This window comes from Rattus norvegicus, chromosome 2 (assembly GCF_021556685.1).
Source record: "Rattus norvegicus strain SHRSP/BbbUtx chromosome 2, alternate assembly SHRSP_T2T, whole genome shotgun sequence".
In the NCBI taxonomy this organism is placed as follows: Eukaryota; Metazoa; Chordata; class Mammalia; order Rodentia; family Muridae; genus Rattus; species Rattus norvegicus.
Window position 1 is genome coordinate 22,625,963 of NC_141535.1, and position 23,816 is coordinate 22,649,778.

Here is a 23,816-nt window from a genome sequence, read left to right on the forward strand (position 1 = left end):
GATAATATACTTAAGCGATTCCAAAAATTCTGCCAGAGAACTTCTCCAGCTGATGAACAACTTCAGCCAAGTGGCCAGATATAAAATAACTCAAATCAATCAATAGCCTTCCTTTATACAAATGATAAACAGGTTGAGAAAGAAATTAGGTAAACGACTCCCTTCACAATAGCCACAGATAATATAAAATATCGTGGGTTAACTCTAACCAAACACAGAAAGATCTGTATGTTAAGAACTTTCAAGTCTCTCAAGAACGAAATTGAAGATCTCAGAATATTCCCAGAGATTTCTCATGCTCGTGGATTGGCAGAATTAATATAGTAAAAATGGCCATCCTACCAAAGGCAATCTACAGGTTCAATGCAATCCCCATCCAAATACCAACATAATTCTTCAAAGACATGGAAAGAGCAATTCTCAAATTCATCTGGAAAGACAAAAACCCCAGAATATAAAAAACAATTCTTAACAATAAAAGGACAGCTGGGGGAATCACCATCCCTGACCTCAAGCTCTACTACAGAGCGATAGTGATAACTGAATGGTATTGGTACAGAGACAGGCAGGTTGGTCAATGGAATAGAATTGAAGACCCAGAAATGTAAACCACACACTTACTCCCACTTTATTTTTGACAAAGAAGCCAAATTTTATTGATCAAAGTTGCAGTATGACTATGATGCGACTTCAGAACGGCCACTTATTTTAGCACTGTGCTTATCTTGGTGACACAAAGAAGTTGTTTGTGCTGTGATACAAATGACTGCCCCATTGTCATGGATTTCAACGGATCACAGTAAATAAGATGAATATTCATTAATAATGGAGAATAAGGGAGAAGTGATCCCAGTAAGAGTTCGTGGAGCAGAGAGGAGAACCACTGAATATGGTGTACCACCCTCCAGGTACTTTTGAGGATGCTGTTGAGATGTCAATAGAAGGTATGATTAGAGGAAGACAACAGAGATTGAAGACAGGTTTTCTGGCTTTCTGGCCATTCCTTTGTAGTCCCCTTACTGTAGAAGTAGAGAACTACTGTATAGTTGTGAGAGCTAAAACAGGACACCAGCAATTGTCATCACACAGTCTGACACTTAAGTCCCCAGAAAGTACATTTCAAAGACATTTTCTCTGGTTGAAATTAGGGAGAAAAAAATGATTTAGTCAGTTTTACCTGCTTAGAATTTTGGTTTTGCCTTGCACTAGTAACTGCACTTCAGAATTGTGCAATTGGTGGTGTGTCCAGGGGGCACTGGGTAGGCACACTTCTCTAGTGTACGTGTTATGACTCAGAGAGGAGTGGTATCTGGAAACGTAAAAGCCAGACATTGAGAGTTTTGCTCGATGCGTTATGCAGAAACTAATCACATGAAGACAGCATGCTTTCTCATGACCCAGAGTGGAAAGTCATTGCAGTATTCCTGGATCTGTAGAGGGTACATAACATGCAGTAGAGTCATAAAACATGTTCTACCTTACATTTTTCTCTTGCAAATTTCCTTTGTTTTCTCAGAAAGTAGGGCCTGATGACCTAAACGAAGCCTGCCTACATTGAATTTCCAGATTCTGGGACACTCACTTTATTTTGCTACTTAAAACTGAGCTTCCACAGTTAGTCAGAAGAACCCTCTTGCAGGCAACTATTCAATCAGTTTATGGCAGGCTCGGAAACAATTTACTTGAACGGGAGTCCTGTTGCCTTTTGAGCAGAGGGGCCGTCTGAAACAAATTTACTGTACAGTAAGCTGTGTTTCCTGAGGTAACTAAGTTCCCATCTAATGGCCTTAGAGTGTAATTCCCAGGAGCCATAATGCTTTTTGCGCACAAGCTTGCAAGTGCTCAGAGCAGACTTGGGCAAATAAACCCCTCTGTGCAATACAGTTCTAGAAATCTCTCTCAGGCAACTCAAACAACATGGCCTTCCCTCTCTTCACCTTTCCCTAAGCTTATCCCTCTGAGTTTTTGTTAATATTTAAAAAAGATATTTAAAGCTGCATTTCGTTCACCTTGTTAAATGAAAGAGTGCATTGTGCAGGCAGAGAAGGTCACGCCAATGCTCTTATCAAGTCGGGGGCCTGCTCTGCAGCACTAACTGGAAACATGTGTTGAAAATGCAGGGCAGGTTTCTCGGTGATCCTTTAATTGAGTAGAATAAAATAAGAACTACACTCACATTTCTTTATGAGGCCAGTCAGTGGAAGTTGTTCTATTAGCAGGACTGATGGATGCCTCTGACGGACAATGCTGACACCTGTGTCTAGGATGCCTGGATGCTGGTAGGTGCTCTATTTAAGACCTTATCCATGGTTCCATTACACTTTTAGGCACCATTATAGAGGACTTGTTGTAATTGCTTCTCTGATAGGTACCTGAAGGATGCTGATAAAAAAGTGTAATTGATTTCAAAGACACAGGATGGCCAACGCATGAAAGATTTTTAAATAACCATATGCCAGAAGCTAAATCTACAGTCTCACCAATATGACTACGTAAACATGACCTGAAGAAGGGGGAGAAGGATACATGCCAAAGTGAACCGGGGAAAGAGGGAGGCCTCACCCCACACTAAGACCTACAGGCAACACAGAAGTGTGGAAAGTGAGAGAAATAGTCTTCCCTAGGGAAGAGCACATCACTTGGTCATGTGTCATGTGTAGCTTTTCGCCATTCCACCTATGCTTCAGGAATGGGCCTCGCTAACAACCCCCTCCCAGCTTCCCTTGAACTCATGGATCAAAGATACACACACAGTTGTTCATTTTCAACTTGCCTTCTTGGCACAATTGCTGGCCGCTAGTATCTCTCCTGCCTGGAAAAGGTGCCCTTTTCATTACTCTTAGCTCTGCTCCTCCCACCTGCCCTAAGCTTTATCCCCTGAAGCTTAGAGGAGTGTCCTGTGTGGCCACTCTGTATGTAATCTCATGACTGGTTAACTTTTCCCCATCAGAAGCATGGCGATGTCTCCTTTCTTCCCTTGGATCTGTGTCTTTTTTTCTCCAGAACACCTGCCTATATCTTCTGCCCAGCAATTGGCTCATGGCTTTCTTTACTGACAGATAAGAACCAGCTGAGGAACAGGACCTTAGCATCAGGCCTCTCCCCACAGTCATGCACTATAAAATGGTCACCCCTGAAGACGGATATACAAGTAGGATTACACAAACTAAGCTGGTTATGTGTATGTGATACCAATTTAAAAGGGAGTCCATGACTTTGGAATAAAACAAAAAGAGGTATAAAGGAGGGTTTGGCCGGAGGAAAGGCAGGGGAGAAATGGTATAATCATGTTATAGTCTGAAAAAGAAAAGACAGGAACATAAGTTATTGCAAAATCATTCAAGAGGTAAAAACATAAAAAGTGACTCCTCACACACTTGCCTACTAAAGTCTGTGGAGCTCTAAAGGCTGCCTTATGGTCCCTGCTCAAAAGATAACAATGAAGATTGTCTCAAGCTCTGTGTTGAAATTGACATTTTTTTTAAAAGAGTCCCTTTTCTGCCCTGGTTTGCTTGGGGAAGGATACTTTATCTTCTGACTGATGTGGGATTAAAATCCAAGGGGCTAAGTGTTAGCTAGTAAAGTTGCCTTTCAGGGTTTAAGACCCTCTTTCACAATCCGTTATATAACGTAACAACCCCTGAATGGCACCAGTGCATGGAGCTGCCTCCGTTCCGTGTCCTTGCCAAAGACTAGATACCGAGTTGGCACCTTCGCACTAACTGCTTTAAGTAGGAAAGGATTAGTGCATCTAACATCACAGTTCCACCTGCGGAGAAGCAAATCGATGATAGCAGCAATCATTTCAAAGGTGCACATGAGTAGCATTTGATAGGAAATGAAGTGCCAAAGCAGGATAAGGATGGTCACAAAAGGAAGCTAATTTGTTTGTTTGTTCGTTTGTTCGTTTGTTTTGGAAAGGGGATTCACAAGGTTTATGTTAAAACTTTACTAGAATTCATTTGAATATTACTACACTGTTAAATTTTTAAAAACTTACATTTATTTATTTACATCCCAAATGCTGCTCCCTTCCAGTCTCCCCTCACAGAGATGCTGACCCCATCCCCCCCTTCTCTTCTCCTCTGAGACTGTGGGCCCCCACTGGGTGTCGCCCCCATCCACACACTGCAAGTCTCTGCAGGATTAGGCACATCCTTTCCCAGGTGGCCAGACAAGGCATCTCTGTAGGGGAAAGGATGCCACAGTCAAGGTTCTTTAGGGCGAGTCTCTGCTCTAGTGGTTGGGAGGCCCACATGGGGACTGAGCTGCAAGTCTACCACATGTGTTCTTTTGTTGGTGCTTCAAACTCTGAGAGCTCCTAGTAGTCCAGGATTGTTGACTCTGTTGGCGATCCTGTGGGGTTCCTATCCCCTTCAGAGTTTTCAATCCTTCCATAAGAGCCTTCCATAAGAGTCCTTGACTTCCAACCAGTGTTTGGCTGGGGGTAACTGAATCTGCTTTCGTCAACTGCTGGTTAGAGTCTCTCAGAGAACATTTATGCTATGCTTCTGTTTGCATGTTTAACAAAGTATAATAAATCAATGGAATAGAATTGAAGACCCAGAAATAAAACCACACACCTATGGACACTTGATCTTTGACAAAGAAGCCAAAAAGATACAATGGAAAACAGAAAACATCTTCAATAAATGGTGCTGGTCTAACTGGCTGTCTGTACGAAGAAAAAACCAATAAACCCATATTTGTCACCATGTACAAAACTCAAGTCCAAGTGGATCAAGGACCTCAACATAAAACCAGATAAACTGAATCTAATAGAAGAGAAAGTGGGAAAGGGCCTTGAATTCATTGGCACTGGCAGAAATTTCCTAAACAGAACTGCAATGGCTCACGCTCTAAGATCAAGAATTGATAAATGGAACCTCATGAAACTGGACAAATTGACAACCGACAGATTGGGAAAAAACTTCATTAACCCCACATTTGATAGAGGGCTAATATCCAAAATATATAAAGAATTCAAGAAGATTACCACCAAAAAACCAAACAACCCAATCAAAAAAATGGGGTATAGAATTAAACCGTGAATTCACAATAGAGGAATCTCAAATGGCTGAGAGACACCTAAAGAAATGTTCCAAGTCCTTAGTGATCAGAAACGCAAATCAAAATGACCCTGAGATTTCACCTTACACCAGTCAGAATGGCTAAGATCAAAACCTCAGGTGATAACACATGTTGGTGAGGATGTAGAGAAAGAAGAACACTCCTCCATTGCTGGTGGGATTGCAAACTGATACAACTGCTCTAGAAGTCAATTGGGAGGTTCCTCAGAAAATTGTGAATAGACCTACCTAATGACCCAGCAATATCACTCTTGGAAATATACCCAAAAGATGCCCAACCATGCCACAGGGGCACATATTCCACTATGTCCATAGCAACCTTATTTGTGATAGCCAAAAGCTGCAAACAACCCAGATGTCCCACGACAGAAGAATGGAATACTACTCAGCCATTAAGAATGAGGACATTGTGAGTTTTGCAGGCAAATGGATGGAACTAGAAATATCATCCTGAATGAGATAACTCACCCAAAAGGACATGCATGGTATGATCTCATTAATAAGTGGATATTAGCCCCTCGCCCCCCCCAAAGTACAGAATACCCAAGATATAGTCCACAGAACTCAAAAAGGTCAACAAACTGAAGGGCCCAAGTGAGGACACCTCAGTTCCACTTGGAGGGAGAAGAAAGTAACCACAAGGGGCTGGGAGGGAGTGGCAGGGGAGGGAAAGGGGACAGGGTTGGGGGAGAGGGGAACATGATCTGGACTTGGATGGGGCAAAAGGACTGAAGCCCTGACGGCCAGCAGAAAGAATGGAAAAAGTGATCACAGGAAGAAGGTTAGGAGGGCCCTCTAGAATGTACCAGAGACCTGGGAAGTGAGAGACAATCAGAACTCAAAGGGGGTGGGGGAACCCTAGATGAAAGGCTCTATAGTGGGGAGAGAGAACTTATTTTTTTTATTCCAAATGAATTTTCAAATTGTTCTTTCTAACTATAAGAAGAATAGAGTCGAAATTTTGATGAAGATTGCATTGAATCTGTAGATTGCTTTTGGCAAGACAGTCATTTTACAATATTAATCCTGCCAATCCATGAGCATGAGAGATCTTTCCATCTTACGAGATCTTCCTCAATTTCTTTCTTCAGAGACTTGAAGTTCTTGTCATACATATTCTTTCACTTGCTTGGTTAGAGTCACTCCAAGTTATTTCAGATTATTTGTGACTATTGTGAAGGGTTTCTTTACCTTAATTTCTTTCTCAGCTTGTTTATCCTTTGAGTAGAGGAAGGCTACTGATTTGTTTGAGTTAATTTTATACCCAGCCACTTTGCTGAAGTTGTTTATCAGGCTTAGTAGTTCTCTGGTGGAACTTTTTGGGGTCACTTAAGTATACTATTGTATTATCTGCAAATAGTGATACTTTGAGTTCTTCCTTTTGAACTTGTATTCTTTGACATCCTTTTGTTGTATGATTGCTCTGGCTAGGACTTTGTGTACTATATTGATTAGGTAGGGAGACAGTGGGCAGCCTTGTCTAATCCCTGATTTTAGTGGGATTGCTTCAAGTTTCTCTCCGTTTAGTTTGATATTGGCTACTGGTTTACTGTATATTGCTTTTACTATGTGTAGGTATGGGTCATGAATTCTTTATCTTCCCAAAACTTTTAACATGAAGGAGTGTTGAGTTGTCAATGGCTTTGTAAGGATCTAATGAGATGATCATGTGTTTTTTTCTTTGCGTTTGTTTATATAGTAGATTATGTTGATAGGTACCTGTATATTGAACCATCCCTTCATCCCTGGGATTAAGCCTACTTGATCATGGTTCATGATTGTTTTGATGTGTTTGTGGATTCAGTTTGCAAGAATTTTATTGAGTCATTTTGTATTGACATTCATAAGGGAATTAGTCTGATATTTTCTTCTTTTTGGGTCTTTTTGTGATTTAGGTATAAGTATAATTGTGGCTTCATGAAAGGAATAGGGCAGTGTTCTTTCTGTCTTCATTTTGTGGAATAGTTTGGAGAGTATTGGTATTAGGTCTTCTGTTAAGGTCTGATAGAATTCTGCATTAAACCCTTCTGGTCCTGGGCTTTTTTGTTTGGGCGACTTTTAATAATTGCTTCTATTTCTTTAGGATTTATGGCACTGTGTAGATGGTTTACTGATCCTGATTTAACTTTGGTACCTTGTATCTGTGTAGAAAATTGTCCATTTCATCCAGATTTTTTAGTTTTGTTGAATTATAGGCTTTTGTAGTGGGAACTGATTTTTTTTGAATTTCCTCAGATTTTGTTGTTATGTCTTGGTTTTCATTTTTGATTTTGCTAATTTGAATACACTCTCTGGTTAGTCTGGCTAAGGGTTTATTTATCTTGTTGATTTTCTCAAAGAAACAGCTCTTGGTTCTGTTGATTCTTTGTATAGTTCTTTTTGTTTCTACTTGGTTGATTTCAGCTCTGAGTTTGATTATTTCCTCCCTTCTACTCCTCTTGGGTGTATTTGCTTCTATTTGTTCTAGAACTTTTAGGTGTGCTGTCAAGTTGCTAGTGCATGCTCTCTCCAGCTTCTTTTTGGAGATATTCAGAACTATGAGTTTTCCTCATAGCACTGCTTTCATTGTGTCCCATAATTTTGGGTATGTTGACCTTTTCCTCTTACTGCTTTTAATATTCTTTCTTTGTTTTGTGCATTTGGTGTTTTGACTATTGTGTGACAGGAGCAACTTCTTTTCTGGTCCAATCTATTTGGAGTTCTGTAGGCTTCTTGTATGTTTATGGGCATCTCTTTCTTTAGGTTAGGGATGTTTTCTTCTATAATTTTGTTGAAGATATTTACTGGCCCTTTAAGTTGGGAATCTTCACTCTCTTCTATACCTATTATCCTTAGGTTTGATCTTCTCATTGTGTCCTGGATTTCCTGGATGTTTTGTGTTAGGAACCTTTTGCATTTTACATTATCTTTGATGATCATATCAATGTTCTTTATAGTATCTTCTGCTCCTGAGATTCTCTCTTCTATCTCTTGTATTCTGTTGGTGATCTCGTTCCTAGATTTTCTATCTCCAAGATTATTTCCCTTTGTGATTTCTTTATTGTTTCTATTTCCAGTTTTAGATCCTGGATGGTTTTGTTCAATTCTTTCACCTGTTTGGTTGTGTTTTCCTTTAATTCTTTAAATATTAAAAAATCTTTTATCCCTTGCTAGTGCCAGCACAGTTGGACTACATGACACTGAGGGGTATCTTTATCACTGTGGCTGGTTCCAGTGTGTCAAGGATCCAAGCTGGCCTCAGGTACTCTCTGACCCAGGCAGTCGGCAGGCATTTCCCTAGAGTTAGTTCTGGCACTGGTGGGCCATATGGAACTAACCTAAATCAGGGCTCTACAAGTCCAGCAGAGACTGGTCTATTGCTGCTGTCTGCCATGGACTCTGTCCACATTCCCAGCAACTGTCCCCTGTTAGTTAAAGTATAAACTCCCAACTACCTGGTGAAATCACGACTCAATAAACCGTAACTGAATCAGATTTATATGTTAAAATCTCAATCTACAATACATCCACACAATAAACTCACAACCAAATGATAAAGATATAGACCACCCACACAGATAAGGTAAATTGACCTACAGAAATCCATCCCTTAAGAAATATTCATAACAACTGTATCCATGTAGAGATGCATGGTGAGGATTTTCTGTCTGCCTCCATGTTGCCTGTCTCCTTTCTGCTTCCTCTCCTTCTAAAACCTCTGTTCCTACCTCCCTTCCTTCTCGTCCAATGACAGGCCTCGTTTTACCTTGTGTCTGTAACCTACAGGCAGAGTCTGTGGCTACTGGGCTTCCTGGGGTCTCAGCAAGTGCAGGGATTGGGACAGGGGATTCACTGGTGGGTCTCTGATTAGAGCAGCAGAGCTGTGGGTAAGAAAGAGGAGTGCTGATTAGCAATTGTAAGTATTCTGGTGTGGACCAGAAGGAAGATGGAGTTCCAACAGGGTGGGGTAAAGTCCAAAACTACTTTGCTTTCTAGGGTTCTAGCTGGCAGAGCGATTGCTTAGGATGGAGATGGATTAAGAGTTTCCCTCTCAACTAATTTTCAGCTTACAGATTGTTAATTTAATGTGTGAATGTTTCTCAGTATAAGTCGAAGAACATTTGCAAAGTGTTGGAAACATTTAAGTGGTGAATGCTCCTGGGTATGAAGTACAGTTTGATGATGTCCCACACAACTTAGAAATAGTATGAAGGAACTGTCCCACCTACAGATAGATCTGAAACCTTTGGGTGCATGGTTGTGCCTGCCTCAAACCTCCCAATTTTCACTCATCCTTCCATTGAGAATCTTCTAGACTTGTCCATTCTCATCCCCTATGCTTCTTATGGCACCGATTTCCCTTCAGACCAACTTCGGGGATTCTTGAAGGTGAATTCCAAAACTTCACTTATCTCCTAGCATTTCCTTGTCTCCCATCTTTTCTCCTCAAATTTTGTCAAAGAAATGGGAATGTAATAATATTCTAGGGTTGTGGTGGAGAAATGAACTTCAGAAATGGCAACATTTAGGGGCTGAAGAAATGGCTCAGTGGTTAACAAAAATGATGAGTTACAGCACTCATCAAGTAGCTGTAACTCCAGCCCCTGGGAATCCAGTGTACTCTGGCCTATATAGAGACCTGCACTCATGCTACAACCCTGTCCCCATATGAACACACAAAGAAAGAAACTTAAATATTAAAAAAATAAAATACCACTTTGTTATTGTACTGCTTTTTTTCCTAACGTAACTTGCTGAAGACAAATCTTATTAAACTTAAACAATCTTTGATAAATTACTGCACAAGAAAAGATGTATCTGGGCTGGTAAGATAGCTTGTTCGGTGGGTGATCATGTTTAACATGACACCTAACAACCTGACTTCTGTCCCTTGAACCCAAGGTGGAAAGAAAGAAGCAATTCCCCACTGCCCTCTGACCTCTCCATGGGGGTCGTAGCATCGATGAGCTCACATTCATACACCTACCATATAGCAAGCAATCATTTTATGTTTGATGGTAGAGATGCAGGACTACAGTCCTGTAGTGCAGTGTATCTACAGTGGCTTTGTTGACAGGTTTTCTGAACGTCTCACTGTATGGACTGGGCTCTAGCTTGCAGAGCAGACTCAGTTATGATCTGCAAGTCATCACAGGCCAGGCAGAGTGAACAGCAACTCCCTGGGGGAATTGTTATTTGAAATCTTTTGAAAATAAAATATATTAAATTTCCTTGCTAGTTTAGTAACATCCCTCCCCCCACTTAGAGAGCCATTTAACTAATAAAACTGCAGGAAAGGAAGGAAACAGGAAGTGTTTCACAGTATGCACACAGTAGATCTAGGTCTGAAAAGCAAAGGTATCAGGGTCACATCAGGTATTGCCTTCCCTCCTTATCAGTCCGAGAGTCCTCTCTGCCAGTTTGCTCAGAGTTATTGCTGCTGGTTCTTCTTCCTTCTCTTCCTCTTCTTCTAACTTCTCGTTTGATTTCTTCTTTTCTTCTATTTCTCCTTCTCTTCTTCCTTCCCTCCCTCCTTCCTTCCTCCCTTCTTTCCTTCCTCCTTCTTCCCCTTCTGACTCTTCATTTTAATTTCCTTTTAGTTTTTTCCTAAATTACATTTTGGCTTCTCTAGGAAATATGTATTAAACAAGTCATGCACCCATCTTAGGTCATTTAATCACCACCATAAGTAGGACTGGGAAATGAGACAGCAGGAAATTGTATAAAACAATGTGTACCATATTGACTAGCCCTTGAGCTGTGGCTCAAAATACTCAAAATAGCTATCAATCAATTTTTTTGTATGGTGGTACTGGTGGGGCAATACCTTTTTAGAAAGATATGACCTACTTCACTAGCTACTTTCGTTCCTGTAGTTCTGTTTTTGGATGAGTATTCCTCTGTAGCTGATGCATGGGTTATTAGCAGGAATTCAAATATGAGCAATCAAGTTATCCAGACCACCACTAACAGAAAACAGCAAACAATCAATAAATCTTCTTTGTATTTTTCTCTCAACCATGAGTAGTTCTAAAAAAAACGACAAAGGGTTTCAAAGGGTTTCTTCCAAGATTGTAGTGAAAACACATGACATCCACATGGTCACCATCTTGGTAGGACACTGAGCATGGCCTTCTCCTTTCATGTGTTACCCATTTTTGATTTCTGGCTGATACCCCTAAATAATGTTCATAAAAGCCCTTATCTCAATCACAGCTTTTGGCAAAGAGCACAGCTCAGAGGCAGAGAGTTTATAGAAGTGTCTTGTATAAGCAGAGTCTATAAACATTGTTTAATCTACTTACATCTGACTGGTTAGAATATCCAAGATCACCATTAAATTTCAAACTCTATAAATATAGCAAAGAGTTCGAGACTCATCCACATTCCTTCAACTAGAACTATGGCCACCAAAATCTCTTCTGATTTTTTATGGGAAAAAATCCTTTATCAATATGGAGGTAGGAGTGATTCTTTCCTGCAGAATCAAGAGTCTTTAGGTCAATGAGATCTTGTTATGAAAACCTCTGTGATATTGTGGGATAATAATTTCAGATGGAGTTCTTCAAAGGATGGAAGGGAAAAAAACAACAGGTGAGCAGTAAAATTCATGTTGAACTTTATTCAAATATGGGGGAGGAAAAAAATAAAAAGTCATGGGCAAATGAAAGAATTGCTGAGCAGATTAAACATGAACCAGTGTAGCCCAGATACCTGAGGAGGTAAGAAAGTTACTGGCCAGAAAGGGAGAAGTCAGACAATCATTTCAAGGTACTCTTTATAATTAGAATACAGAGAAGATCATTTTAGGATAATTCATGGAACATCTATAATGAAATTTCATCTAAAGAATTTGCTAGAAAATTCACACACTTTGTGAGAAATGTAAAATCCAGGTAATAGGCATAAATGTGTGCAGGGGAGATCTTGTGGGTGTCATGATTTCACCTTACAATATCATTAGGGTGGGGCAGAACTGTAACTGTGTTTTCTGGGATTATCAACTCACAGGTAAATTGAGGAAGCTCACTTTGAATATAGATGTCAGATACTTGTGAAGGATTCTAAAATTGATGTTTGAGTATAGGGGTGGCACAAAAAGACAACGGTTGTTTTTTCTGGGCCATGTCTAGCAAAAGTCTCACGGAACAACATTTTTTTCCTTATTCTCAGATGCCCTAAAAGAGCTCTTTGAACTCACAGTTAATTACAGGGAAGTTTCAGCCTTGTTTTGAAGGGCCCTAGGCTTCATTTACTACAATGAGTGCTCTGTGGCAAAAAGTTGCTTACCTGTTGTGCTCATAACCACAGCTAATGCCAAGAACCAAAACTAGCACAAATGTTCAGCAACTGTTTGTAAAATGAATAGATTTTTCCTTTATTTCTCCAGATGGCCCAGGTCTGTACTTTGTGTACAACATTTCCTTGGTAAACACGTGTTGAATCAAACACCCAATAAAGAGTTGTTTGGCTCAAAATCACAGTCCTGTATTTTATAAATTTGATTATAGGTCATGAAGCAAACCTTTTGTAAAGTAGATATATGACCTTTTAAAATTATATAATAAAGACATCTCTGCTTATGCAGGGTCTCTTTTTTCTTCCCTAATGAACTCTACACCATATCTGATGCCAGCCCCAACTTACAAATTTTAAGATGAAAAAAAAATCCCTCAGAAATGAAATCCACTTGTCTTAGAAGTGGGGATACTAACATTCAAAGAGTCACAATGCCTTCATACTCTGTTTCTGTGCCTTTCAAGTCAGCCAGTGGTCTCCAGAGCACTTTGTTTTCACACACAGACAGTGGAAACCATAGACATGGTCTGGAATAGCATGATCTAAGCATGTTGTGGAGTGTTGTCTACAGTGTGCTTGAAACAGAATGTTATGGCTTTTGTGTCTTCGAAAGATAGGAACAACCTGTGCTTAGAGGCTGTATGCACACTTTTGTAAACAAGTGAATCAATGCAATGCAGTGATGGGTGAAAATATCTATTGTCTTACAAAGATAAAATAAAAATCTAAAATGTTCTAAATATGACGAACTCTATGGATGCTATTGCTAGCCTTACTTTGGGAATCACTCATCACTGATTTTTCTCATTACTTTACACATACTGGTTGTGTCCTTTTAATTACTTGTATTCTGTCTCATTTTAAAGTCCCTTGGAAAGAGCTAAGGTACATGCATCTTAGATTATTATAGAAAACTCAACAGTATAGTAACATTCTTGCATGACTAAGTAGAAATTCATTAGTCTTATATTTGTAATTGGTACATTTATAGATACACAGATTTTTCTTAAATTTAATCCATTAGAAAATTGAAATGTGATAAAATTTTAAAATATATACTTTTTATGAAGCCCAGGATAGGCTAGAACTTACTAGATAATCCAGGCTGACCTTGAATCCACGGAAAATTCTCCAGCAGCTTTGGCCTCTGAAGTCATGAGAGTATAAGCACAAGCCATACATGGATAAAATGTATGAATCAATCTCTCTCTCTCTCTCTCTCTCTCTCTCTCTCTCTCTCTCTCTCTCTCCATATGTACATGTAAGTCCATTTATAATTTTTCCTATTAGGTTTGATAATAAAAGTAAATGTGATATTGAAAATCACAGGAAACCTAAGGGCCATGAAGAGCAGAGTGTTGAAGACTGAGCCTACAGTTAGTGATCTACTGAGCAGAGTAGAATCACTCAAGAAGCCAAAAATAAGTGGCCAGAATAAATGAAGACCACACTGCACAAATGCTGTTCCAAAAGTCATGAGGGGAAAATAGAAGTGATGAGCTTTATCAATCATGCTGATGACACAGAATGGACCAAATTCCGCATGTGCCAACATAGTGTCCATCATGATTTTGGTAGGAGGAAATCAATCTTAGCTGGAAGGAACCGACAGGACTGGGTCAGGAACAGAAGGGGGAATAGAAAAAGCAAAGCACCAACTTTTAAAGGTGACAGATGAGGCACAGTCGTTGCCTTCGAGAAGGGCCTAAAATGTTATTGGGGTCTTTTTTTGTCCTCCAAATGGTTACATTTATATATGCAAACATTTGCTTTTCTTTCTTTTTTTCTTGAGAGGTTCATATATACATAAAGTACAACATGTCTTCTGATTTCTCCCTAATTCCTTCCACATACTCTTCAATATGTTCTCTTCCCAAAGTTATTTCTATTTTTAAATAACCTACTAGAACCAGCTAGTACTGCCAGTGTGTGCATGGGTGTGGGGCCACCATCACTCGAACACTATTAGGATGCCTAATAGTAAGCACTTTAGAAAGTCAAGTTACTATGGTAAAGAAAAAGTTCAGTTGAATAATTCCTTTAAGAACACAAACTTTTATTAACTATCAGATTGTTTATATATAAGATAAAGATGTATTTTATATGTGTCACATCACAAATGTTCAAAAAATAATTTAAAGTGAAATAAAAAAGAATTAAAGTTTTTCTTTGCTATATTTCCAAAATCTTCCAAGAGTCATTAGAAAGTTACAATGATGTGTAAACAAATACGATAATGTACACTTTGCCACAAAACTCATACTTAACAAACAATGGAACTAGAAGGGGAGAAACGTGTCCCTCTGTCATGCAGTCTGATGGTCACATACTGTGTAATCCATTGGGTACATAGAGTGAAGGTGCAAGACACAGTAACCATGGCCGCTAAGGTGAAAGCCTGTCTTTTCATCCAACGGAACTGGGTAAAGAGTGTAGTTTATTGAACACCACCGTTGTCTTCTAGGGTTTCTATCTAGTCAAAGAGGTCTTCTGGGCTGCTGTTTCTCAGGGTTTCTAAGGACACGTTTGCAGCAGAGGTGCCCTCCTCTTTCAAGGTCTGAGGCGGTGAAGAGCCAAGCCTACAGTAAAAAGAAAATCCGGGGTTATCTTTCAGGTTTTTTTAATTCTAATTTTTATTTTCATTTTATTAAAAATAGATTCTTTTTCTTACATAATATGTCCTGATTACAATTTCTCCTCCCCTCTTCCCCTGACATCCAGATCCACCACCTTTCTCTAGGTCATTAGAAAACAAACAGGTTTCTAAGGAATCATAATAAAATAATGGAAGATAGAACAAAAACAAATCCATCGAATAGGACAAAACAAACTAAAGGAAAAGAGCCCAAGAGAAGGCACAAGAAACAGACCCATGCATCCGCACACTCAGGACTCCTATAAAAACACTAACTTTGAAGCCCATATATATATATATATATGTATATATATATATATATATATATATATGCAAATAATCTGCAGGGTACAAAGAGATATAAACAAACAAACAAACATGGTAAAATAGAATTAAATAACAGCAACGATGAGCTGGACCTTCAAAGACACTGTGGAGTACATTTTCTCATGGCTATTTACTGCTGGGCCAAGTGAGAGTCCATGGAGAAAACTATATTTTCATTTGCAATTGGTTTTCAATTAGAGAGAGCTTCTGGGTTAGGGCCGGGGTGTGTGTCCACTTCTCCTTTCAAATCTAGAACCCCATCTGGTGCAGACCCATGCCGGCCCTGTGCACACTGCTGCAATCCATGTGAGTCCATGTGTGCATCCACAGTGCTGGTTTAGAGGGCTTTGCCTCCTTCGTGTCTTCCAGCCCTTCTGCCTCTTAAGGTCTTGCCACCTCCTGTTCTGCTGGGCTGAACTCTCAGTGGGGTTTTTGGTGGAAGCATCTTGTTTAGGGTTGAGGGTTCTGAGTTCCCTCATAGCAAGACAATTTTGCATGTTGTCCTGCTATGGGCCTCTGTACTTGTTTTACCCATTCATGTTTATATTGTCTCTCAGCTGCTGGACTCTCTGATCACATGAGTCTCCTCTAGTGGTCAGCTGATCAGTTCATTTCCTGTGTGTAGTTAATAAGGTCTCCATATGCATGGCAGATGAGGATGAACTATCCTGGCACATACCCTTTACTGGGTCTACAAATAAACACAGATCAAACTGAATTCTATTTAGATAGATGAATTCTATTTAGATTGCCTCACTGGAGCTGGCCTGTACACACAAGTGCAGTTCTGAAATCCAGGACAACAGCCTTGTTCCCTAGGTGAAGCCTAAACTGAAGGATTTCAGAGCTCAGCCAAAGGTGCAGCTTCCAGACATTACTTTTTGACTTTGAATAAACACTGTCAGTGGTTCCCCATGGAGCCCCAAAATATTACTAAACACTAACAAGTAGGGGTGGCTTCACGGGGAGATGTGATTAGATGAAATCGGTCCACTACAGAAGTATCCCTATGTTTCTAGTTTCAAAGCCATGGCTTTGCTTACAGCAGCAGAAAGAACACAAGGCTGAATGGAAGTCAGGATGCTTGGCTGTGAGTTGGTGGTGTGGCGCTAGGCAGTCCAGGGACTTCAGCTCTCTTACTTGTAAAAGTGACCTATCATGTGCCTCAGGGGTGAAGTGAGGATTAAACTAGGTGATGCAAATGACAATGCTTGTGAATTACTGGAAGGCATGCAGAAGCTTTTCTTATCAGTGGCTAAATATCAAACAAAGTATAAAGTCTTAAGGTCTCCTAGTAGTAGCAGAATAAAGAATAACCAAAGGAAACCTAGAAATATCAGCTATGTGTGAATGTGTGAAAATCCAAGCACCTACTTTTAGTTGCACAGATCATTAAAAATGAATTCATCATCCAGTTCTCCTTGACCTCTTGACTATACACAATTAACTGTGACTGGCTACCCCCAACCTGGGATGTGTCAATCTTACTCCAGACAACCTGATTATGCTAAGGTGCTAGGTGTTAATACTTTATCAAGATGACAAGTAACACTCTCGGGAAATTAATACTAAATGCTGATTTAACTATTATAGCATATAAACAAGTACCTAAAATATATTTCATAAAAGGAAAAAGATGATACTATATAAATAGCACACACACACACACACAGATACACACACATGAATACATACACAGACATAGATACATGGACACGCACACACACATACACATACGTATACACACACAGACACACAAATACACACACTGACACACACACACACACACACACATCCACACACACATTTTGTTCTCTTGTCTGAGATGTCTTAGTTGGTTTTAACTCTCTTGAGCAAAATAGAGGATTGAATAATGTTCGATGAAAGAAGTCTATCATTTTGATTTAAAAAAAAATCAGCAGAAGACAAAAGGGTTACTCTGAAGTGACAAGACAGAAAGAAACACTCTGGGTGCTACCCCAACTCCTGCTGTCTGTCTAAAGCCCGGTGCTTAAACAGCAGATTTGCCATGTATCGGTGTCCTGAGCCAGGATGGGTGCTGTGAGAACTGTGTCACAACAGGAACACATTGTTCTCAGGTCTCACATGCACGTATCAACAGAAATAGTTTACAATTGTTCACGACCAAAGAAAAGTTTATCTGTTTTATAAGTGGTGAATATTTCAAAGATTTTTTGTAAATTACAGAAAGGTGAAAGAACTAAAATGACGATTTTGTATTTTACATTTGAACATTTTTTAAAGGTGAGATTATTTTTTACATGTATAATTTTGCCACATGATATCTGCCTAGTACAATATGTTTGAGGTATCTTTACATGTTGAAAAGGTTACACATAAACCTTCATTCATTTTAATTTGGATGCACTAACTGTCAGTCAGCTGGTAATTAGCTGAGTTGATTACAGTTGTCATTGCCATCAGGCCTGGCACTGTTGGCACACAGTCTCAATTTCAGCACTTAGGAGACAGAGACACCTACCTTCCAATATGAGTCTGCAGTGATTCAATCAATATTTATTATGTATGTTCCATGAACATCTCACTGTGTTAAGGAAGTGTTATATAGAATATAAAACATGATACCTGTTTGTTACAAAGTTTCCCTGATGAGGCATGAAGAGTACACTTACCTGTGGGCTTAAGGTTAGATGTTTAGAAGGTAGTCAAGAATTATGCTGTTGTATTAAAGCACAGAAAATCACAACCAATCTAAAAGCAGTGTTGTGGAGCCAACCCCAAGGACACATCTACCAAACAACACCAAGAAAGGCTCAGGGGACACTACGGAAGAGGGGGCGAAGAGTCTAAGGGCTATGAGAATGCATTTCCTAGTAATGTCAGAAGCCACACCCACAGATTCTCAACAACATGGCTGCTAAACAGGAGCTGAACAAGGACACACCAACAGGGTGCTACAGTGGTCAGGGGAACCCAGGAGGGACAGGACACTCAGCTAAGGAATGCTGACAACAGGAGAAGCAGTCTTTCTTAGGGAAGAGCACATGAGCACATCGATTGGTTGTCCCATGGTAACAGTGGGCCTGAAGATGTGCATGGTAGGTACAGTGCTCAGACTTGTTTGGGAACTGACACTTATATAATATATGCATATAGAACAATGCAATGAAAGAGTTATGCATTTCAAAGAGCGAAAGAAGGGGTATGTGTAAGGCCTAGAGAGAAGAAAGGAAGGGAGGAATGGTATATTATATTATAATCTTAAAAAGAAAGAAAAAACGGAAAAAGTGTGAGTCTGGTTTTTAGAAAGCATTCAGTCACCTTTTCCTTATAATGCTTGCAAGTGTGTTTTCTAATCCTAACATTTTAGAGATGGCTCAAGAATCTTATAATTTTCTCACAGAGAATGAATTGTTACATTACAAAGAACTATAAGTTTATATTAAGTTTTAGGATTCAGGTAGATTTCAGAGAGTTTACTATAAGACGAGTCTTCCACAAGGAGAATTCAGAGGCGAAGGTCAGGAGATGATTATTTGGGATCACCCAAATTCTATGTGTACATTAAAATCATTGTGAAAATTTTCATAAATCAACAAAAGGGGATGTGAAATAACTAGATAAAATATTGTTATTAAGATACTCAACATTTGAAATTTTTTCAGAAAACAACTTGTCAATATCTGCCCAAGATGAGAACATGTCCCTACCTGTGAGTCAGCAATTTACCAGTAGATAGATACACCAGGAAAACATTTGTATATCTATATATTAAGAAATTGTGTGTGTGTATAAAAATCATAGATGTGTAGTTTATAATAGTGAAAACTAAAAATTATCTGAATGGTTCTCAACAGGAAAATGGAGCAACGATTACTCAACTTTCACACAGTACAATCCTATACAATTACACACATGCACAAATGAAATGTTGAGTGGTAGAACAAGGCACAAGAATGCACACTACTGAGTGACTCTATCTCAAAGTTAAAAACACAAAACTAATCTCAAAAGTCAGAATTACAAAATCACAAAAATCAACTGATCTTTGAACAATGGTACATGTGTGAATGTGTTACGTGCACACACATGTCCATATACAACATTTATCTGTATATATTGTGGATGTTTATTCTATCTGTTATTTCTATGACAATCTTCTCAGAGGTCTACACCTTACAGCTTGGTTGTTGTTACTCACAGGCAACACCAGGAGCTTTGGTGCTAGGTTAGAGAGCTTAGTTAATGTGAGGAGCGCTACAGCGCCAGCAGGACATGTGCCTGCAGGGAGGGTGTTGGGGCAGGGTTACATAGGAACAGAGCACTCAGCAGACATCTTCAGCAGATGGAGACAGGGCTTCATTGTACCCTCACTTGTCACTACAGCAACTGGGGAAGGTGAAGAGATATCCAAAATGCCTATCAAAGAGGAAATGAGTTGGTCTGGAAAATGAAGACTACAAGCCAGGCAGAGAAATGAGCAGGAGACAGAGGAGTGACTCAAGACAGCAGCTTGAGCTGTTGCCACTTTTGCCAAGTTCTGGCTTTCTCTGTCATACCGCCGGCTGAAGCTTCTACTTTAGGTAAATTATTTCACCATTATTAATTATCTGGTGCTGAGAAGAATAATCTGGAAGGATACTGTTATGCTTAAGATTTATCATAGAGAAGAAATTTATCATAAGAAGAGAAAACAGTCAATGTTTTTTCTCACGAAGGAAGAGGTATTAAACTACCAGATTGCAGCTGTCATAGATTCAAGGGCTGAACTATCACCCAGCCATCTCAGCAGGGCAGCTGGAGGCAAATGTTCTGCTTATGTTAAAAAAGTCCACACAGTTAAACTTTGGTTTTTCCCTCTATTAATTTATGTATTTCTTCTCTTTATGTCCTACTGCAGCCCCTCCCTCCTTCCAGTCCTAGCCTCCCATATGCACAGCATACACAGAAATACATGAAGTAAAAGTAAAGCCCCCCACACATTGTGAAGAACTGCTGGGGTTTGTCAGTAATGCTAGCAAATGTGAGGTTGAGGCAGCAGGATTACATGTTTGATGTGAGCCTGGGCTAGCTTGCAGCTATATATCAAGAGTATATCTTAAAAGCAAAACAAAAGATAAGCCAAATATCTAATGGTTTAAATTTAGGATAAATCAACTCAAGTTTTTATGTGGAAGACTAAAATCAATCCCACAGAAAACAAAGAAAAACCCTACACAAAACAGCAAAATTGATTCAAAACATGAGATTTCCACTGCGATTAAGCAACCAGACAACTATCAAACAATTTTAGCAGAGTTCCTTTCATGAATTTTACAAGAAAATTTATAAATTATCTACTCAACTGTATGACTATCATTTAAACAAAATATTTAAATAATGAACTTAAAGATTTGAAATCTCCAAGTTGCTAGTTAGCTTTCAAACTAGAAATAAGTACTTTGAAATATATCAGATGTTAGGATGGGAAAAAGAGCTGACCAAATTGGAGCTGACCTTATAAAACCAAGGCTTTTCCTAAACAAACTAACACTGAAGTCAGCAGGATGCAGTAACAGCAGAGGCGCACACTGTCTGGAATTCACAGGTCTAGACGTCATTCACTGGCTGAGAAAGTGAGGGAGGCGAGGCAGATTCTCCTGGCAACCAAAGTGGCAAGCAAGAGAAACGCATGAGTTATTTCCTCATGGCCCTGCTCTTTAAACACGAGCCAGATCACATAGATGACCTATGACATATATGCTTAATAAAACAAGAAGATAATAAAAGTAGTCATATTTAACCCTATAATGCATTTAATGATTTATAAACATTGTAAAAGGACAACTCTAGAAACTTCCTGTAAAGTATCTCTAACAGATTTGAAAGTAAGATGATTGGGGATTAAGGAGCTGGCTCAGCAGGTACCCAGCGTGGTCACAAAACTCTGAGCTCCATCCCTGCGACCCATTGTAGAGGTAGATGGAGAGAACCAACTCCACAAAGTTGTGCTTTGCATTCTGCATATCAACTCAGGCTTAAAACCAACCTTGAGATAACCACACCCTTATAATCCCTATGAATGGAAGCACCTATACAGAAATTTCGTAAAAATAAACGAATAAACTTATTTGGATAAATAACACTGTTCTCGGGACCAATCAGATAAGCCATGGACAAGCTGACACATGCTTTATAAAGCACTTGTGAAGAGCTGCAGTTGTTGGAATTGGCACAGGCGATGTTTGCTAGTGCTGCTTAGTGAACTACACATAGATCCCTCCAGGAGGGCTCTGTCTTATTTTACCTGGCACTGTGTTCCGCACACAAATATTCCAACGCTTGCATGTATTAACAATGACCAATGACTAAATGAATGAGGTAGACATACCGAGGAGGAAGCTCACTAACATTGAACCAGCCGCCCACCACACAGCAGAGATGGTGGTAATTAGCAGTCAGGCTGCAAGGACGGGATGGTAGGTGACGCTGTTCTCGCTCTAAAGCCAATGGTGCTGTACCACACCTGTGGTGGAAATGTTTGGAAATGTTTTTCCTTCACTAACTCCTCCAATTATTTCATGGGAATAGTATATAAGACATAAAAATCATTCTGAAGTCAAATTTTAAGCAAGATGACAGCAAAGTACAGAATAATATATGTAGAAAACTAAGTTATCTGTATATGTGCATATAGATGTATTCACACAAATATATGTGCCCATGAGCACATACCCATGTGCTTACATGTCTAGAACAGTAATTGAAACTGCCGTGTTTTAGAACAATCTAGATCTGCAATGGCTAGAGATAGTAGATGTCTGACTGGGAAACGCAGATGACTTCTACTAGATATTCTCCCAAACTTCTTGTATATTAAGAAAAAATGTACACAACGACTGTATTTCTGAAAGGTTTTAAGGAAAAAAAATAAGGAACTTGTTTACTAGGCTTTCCAAGTGAGCCAGGCTTTGGGTACTTTCTCGTACAACTCAACCATTAACATTACAAGAAACCACTGTTCTCTGAACAGTCAACATTAACTTGATTCCCTTAGGATACAATCTATGATTTGAACTCCAGAATTTAGTACTTTAATGAAAGGAAATGGAAATACAGTAAATGAACTCCACGTTCAGCCAAGTCTGGTGCTGGAGCAGAGGAAACTGGATGGTCTGATGGTCTTAGAGGGTAACACTTTCTCATGAACCTAGGGCCAAGGATAGCTTCCCCACAGTCAAGAAGGAGCTGCTTTAGCTCCTATGGCTGATGCTATGATCCACACAATATAGCACCTTAGAACCAACTCCATCATCTCGCAGTTAGGAGCCTGGGTAAAATCATGGTGCTGGCTGGATGTGCTCTCCTTCAGAGGGTCTAGTGGAGAAAAAACTGTTTCCCATACCCTTCAGCTTCTAGAAATGTCTCCCACTTACAAGGAGGACCACGGTAGTCCTTTGCTGTCACTTTTTCTCCCAATTCAACTACTTGGGGATTACACTGGACACACCCAGGTAGTCCAGTATTACGTCTGTGCTATCACAAAGCTAGCCTATTTACCTCAGTTTACCTGTAAACAGCTCTTGCTTCTATGTGGTCAAACACATTTTCAGAGTACAGAAATTAAGAATTTGGTCACTTTAGAGTGGAGTATTTTCTGCTGTCATTCCACCATTCACTTTGTTAGGGCTCAGTTGTTGTTCCAAACTTTCAGGCTAAATATATTTCAGGAAAGCTGCTGAGAGCAGGAGGAGTAAGACCAGGCTATGTAAAGCTCGGAGCTGAAGGACTGAGCTAAGCCTGGACTGGGTGAAATGGTGTCTTCAATATCCATGCAAGGTGACCTCAAAAATCACAAGAAATACATTTTGGGTCTTCTCTAGAGATCAATGGAACCAGAATCAATGACTAAGGCTGTCCAGAAGTTTTCTTACATTAAATTATGAGATTACACAATTACTTTTCTAAGTAGTTTTAGGGTTTATGTGTTTAAAGTTCCCATAACTGCTCTCAGTCCATTTTATTGGCATGTTTGAAAGATACAAGTTGCGACTAAATGAATGGCCTTTCAATCTTTGTGGCTGTGTTCTCAATAGAAAAATAAATGGCAGTCAGTTTCTAGGCTCGTATTCTCAGAACCCATCCATCCCAAGATCCTAGAATATTGAATTTTCTCTTTTAATGCTTAATTAAATTATTGTTCCTTATTATTGTTAAATCCTTTGGAGTGTTGGTGAACATAAGTGTCTTTTAGTTGGCTACTGAAAAACAAGTCAAAGAAGAAATAAAAACGGTTCCCCATCTCTGTCTTGTCAAGAGGGCATTATCAGCTCAGTCTCTCAAGGATCAATAAAGAAACAGAACCAATCAGGAAAAATTAAAAAAAATTAAAGCAAGAAAACATAACACTTACTTGGAATTAGGAAATTCACATAGATATTTACTCCATAAAAACTGGATGCTATAAACATCCATGGAAAATACTCATCTGGGTTCTCTAGTCTGATCATAATTATCTTTAAATG

At 39.4% G+C, this 23,816-nt stretch overlaps 1 protein-coding gene across 2 annotated transcripts in view; it reads right to left on the bottom strand.

Moving 5' to 3' along the window:
• Positions 1-14,403: 14,403 nt before the first annotated feature.
• Xrcc4 (X-ray repair cross complementing 4) overlaps positions 14,404-23,816 on the bottom strand; it is a 234,014-nt gene continuing 224,601 nt past the window's right edge. For both annotated transcript variants that reach the window (XM_087621642.1, NM_001006999.1), the window contains 1 exon segment: positions 14,404-14,947. In XM_087621642.1, coding sequence (XP_087477768.1) covers positions 14,842-14,947 — 106 coding nt within the window. In that variant the 3' untranslated portion in view covers positions 14,404-14,841.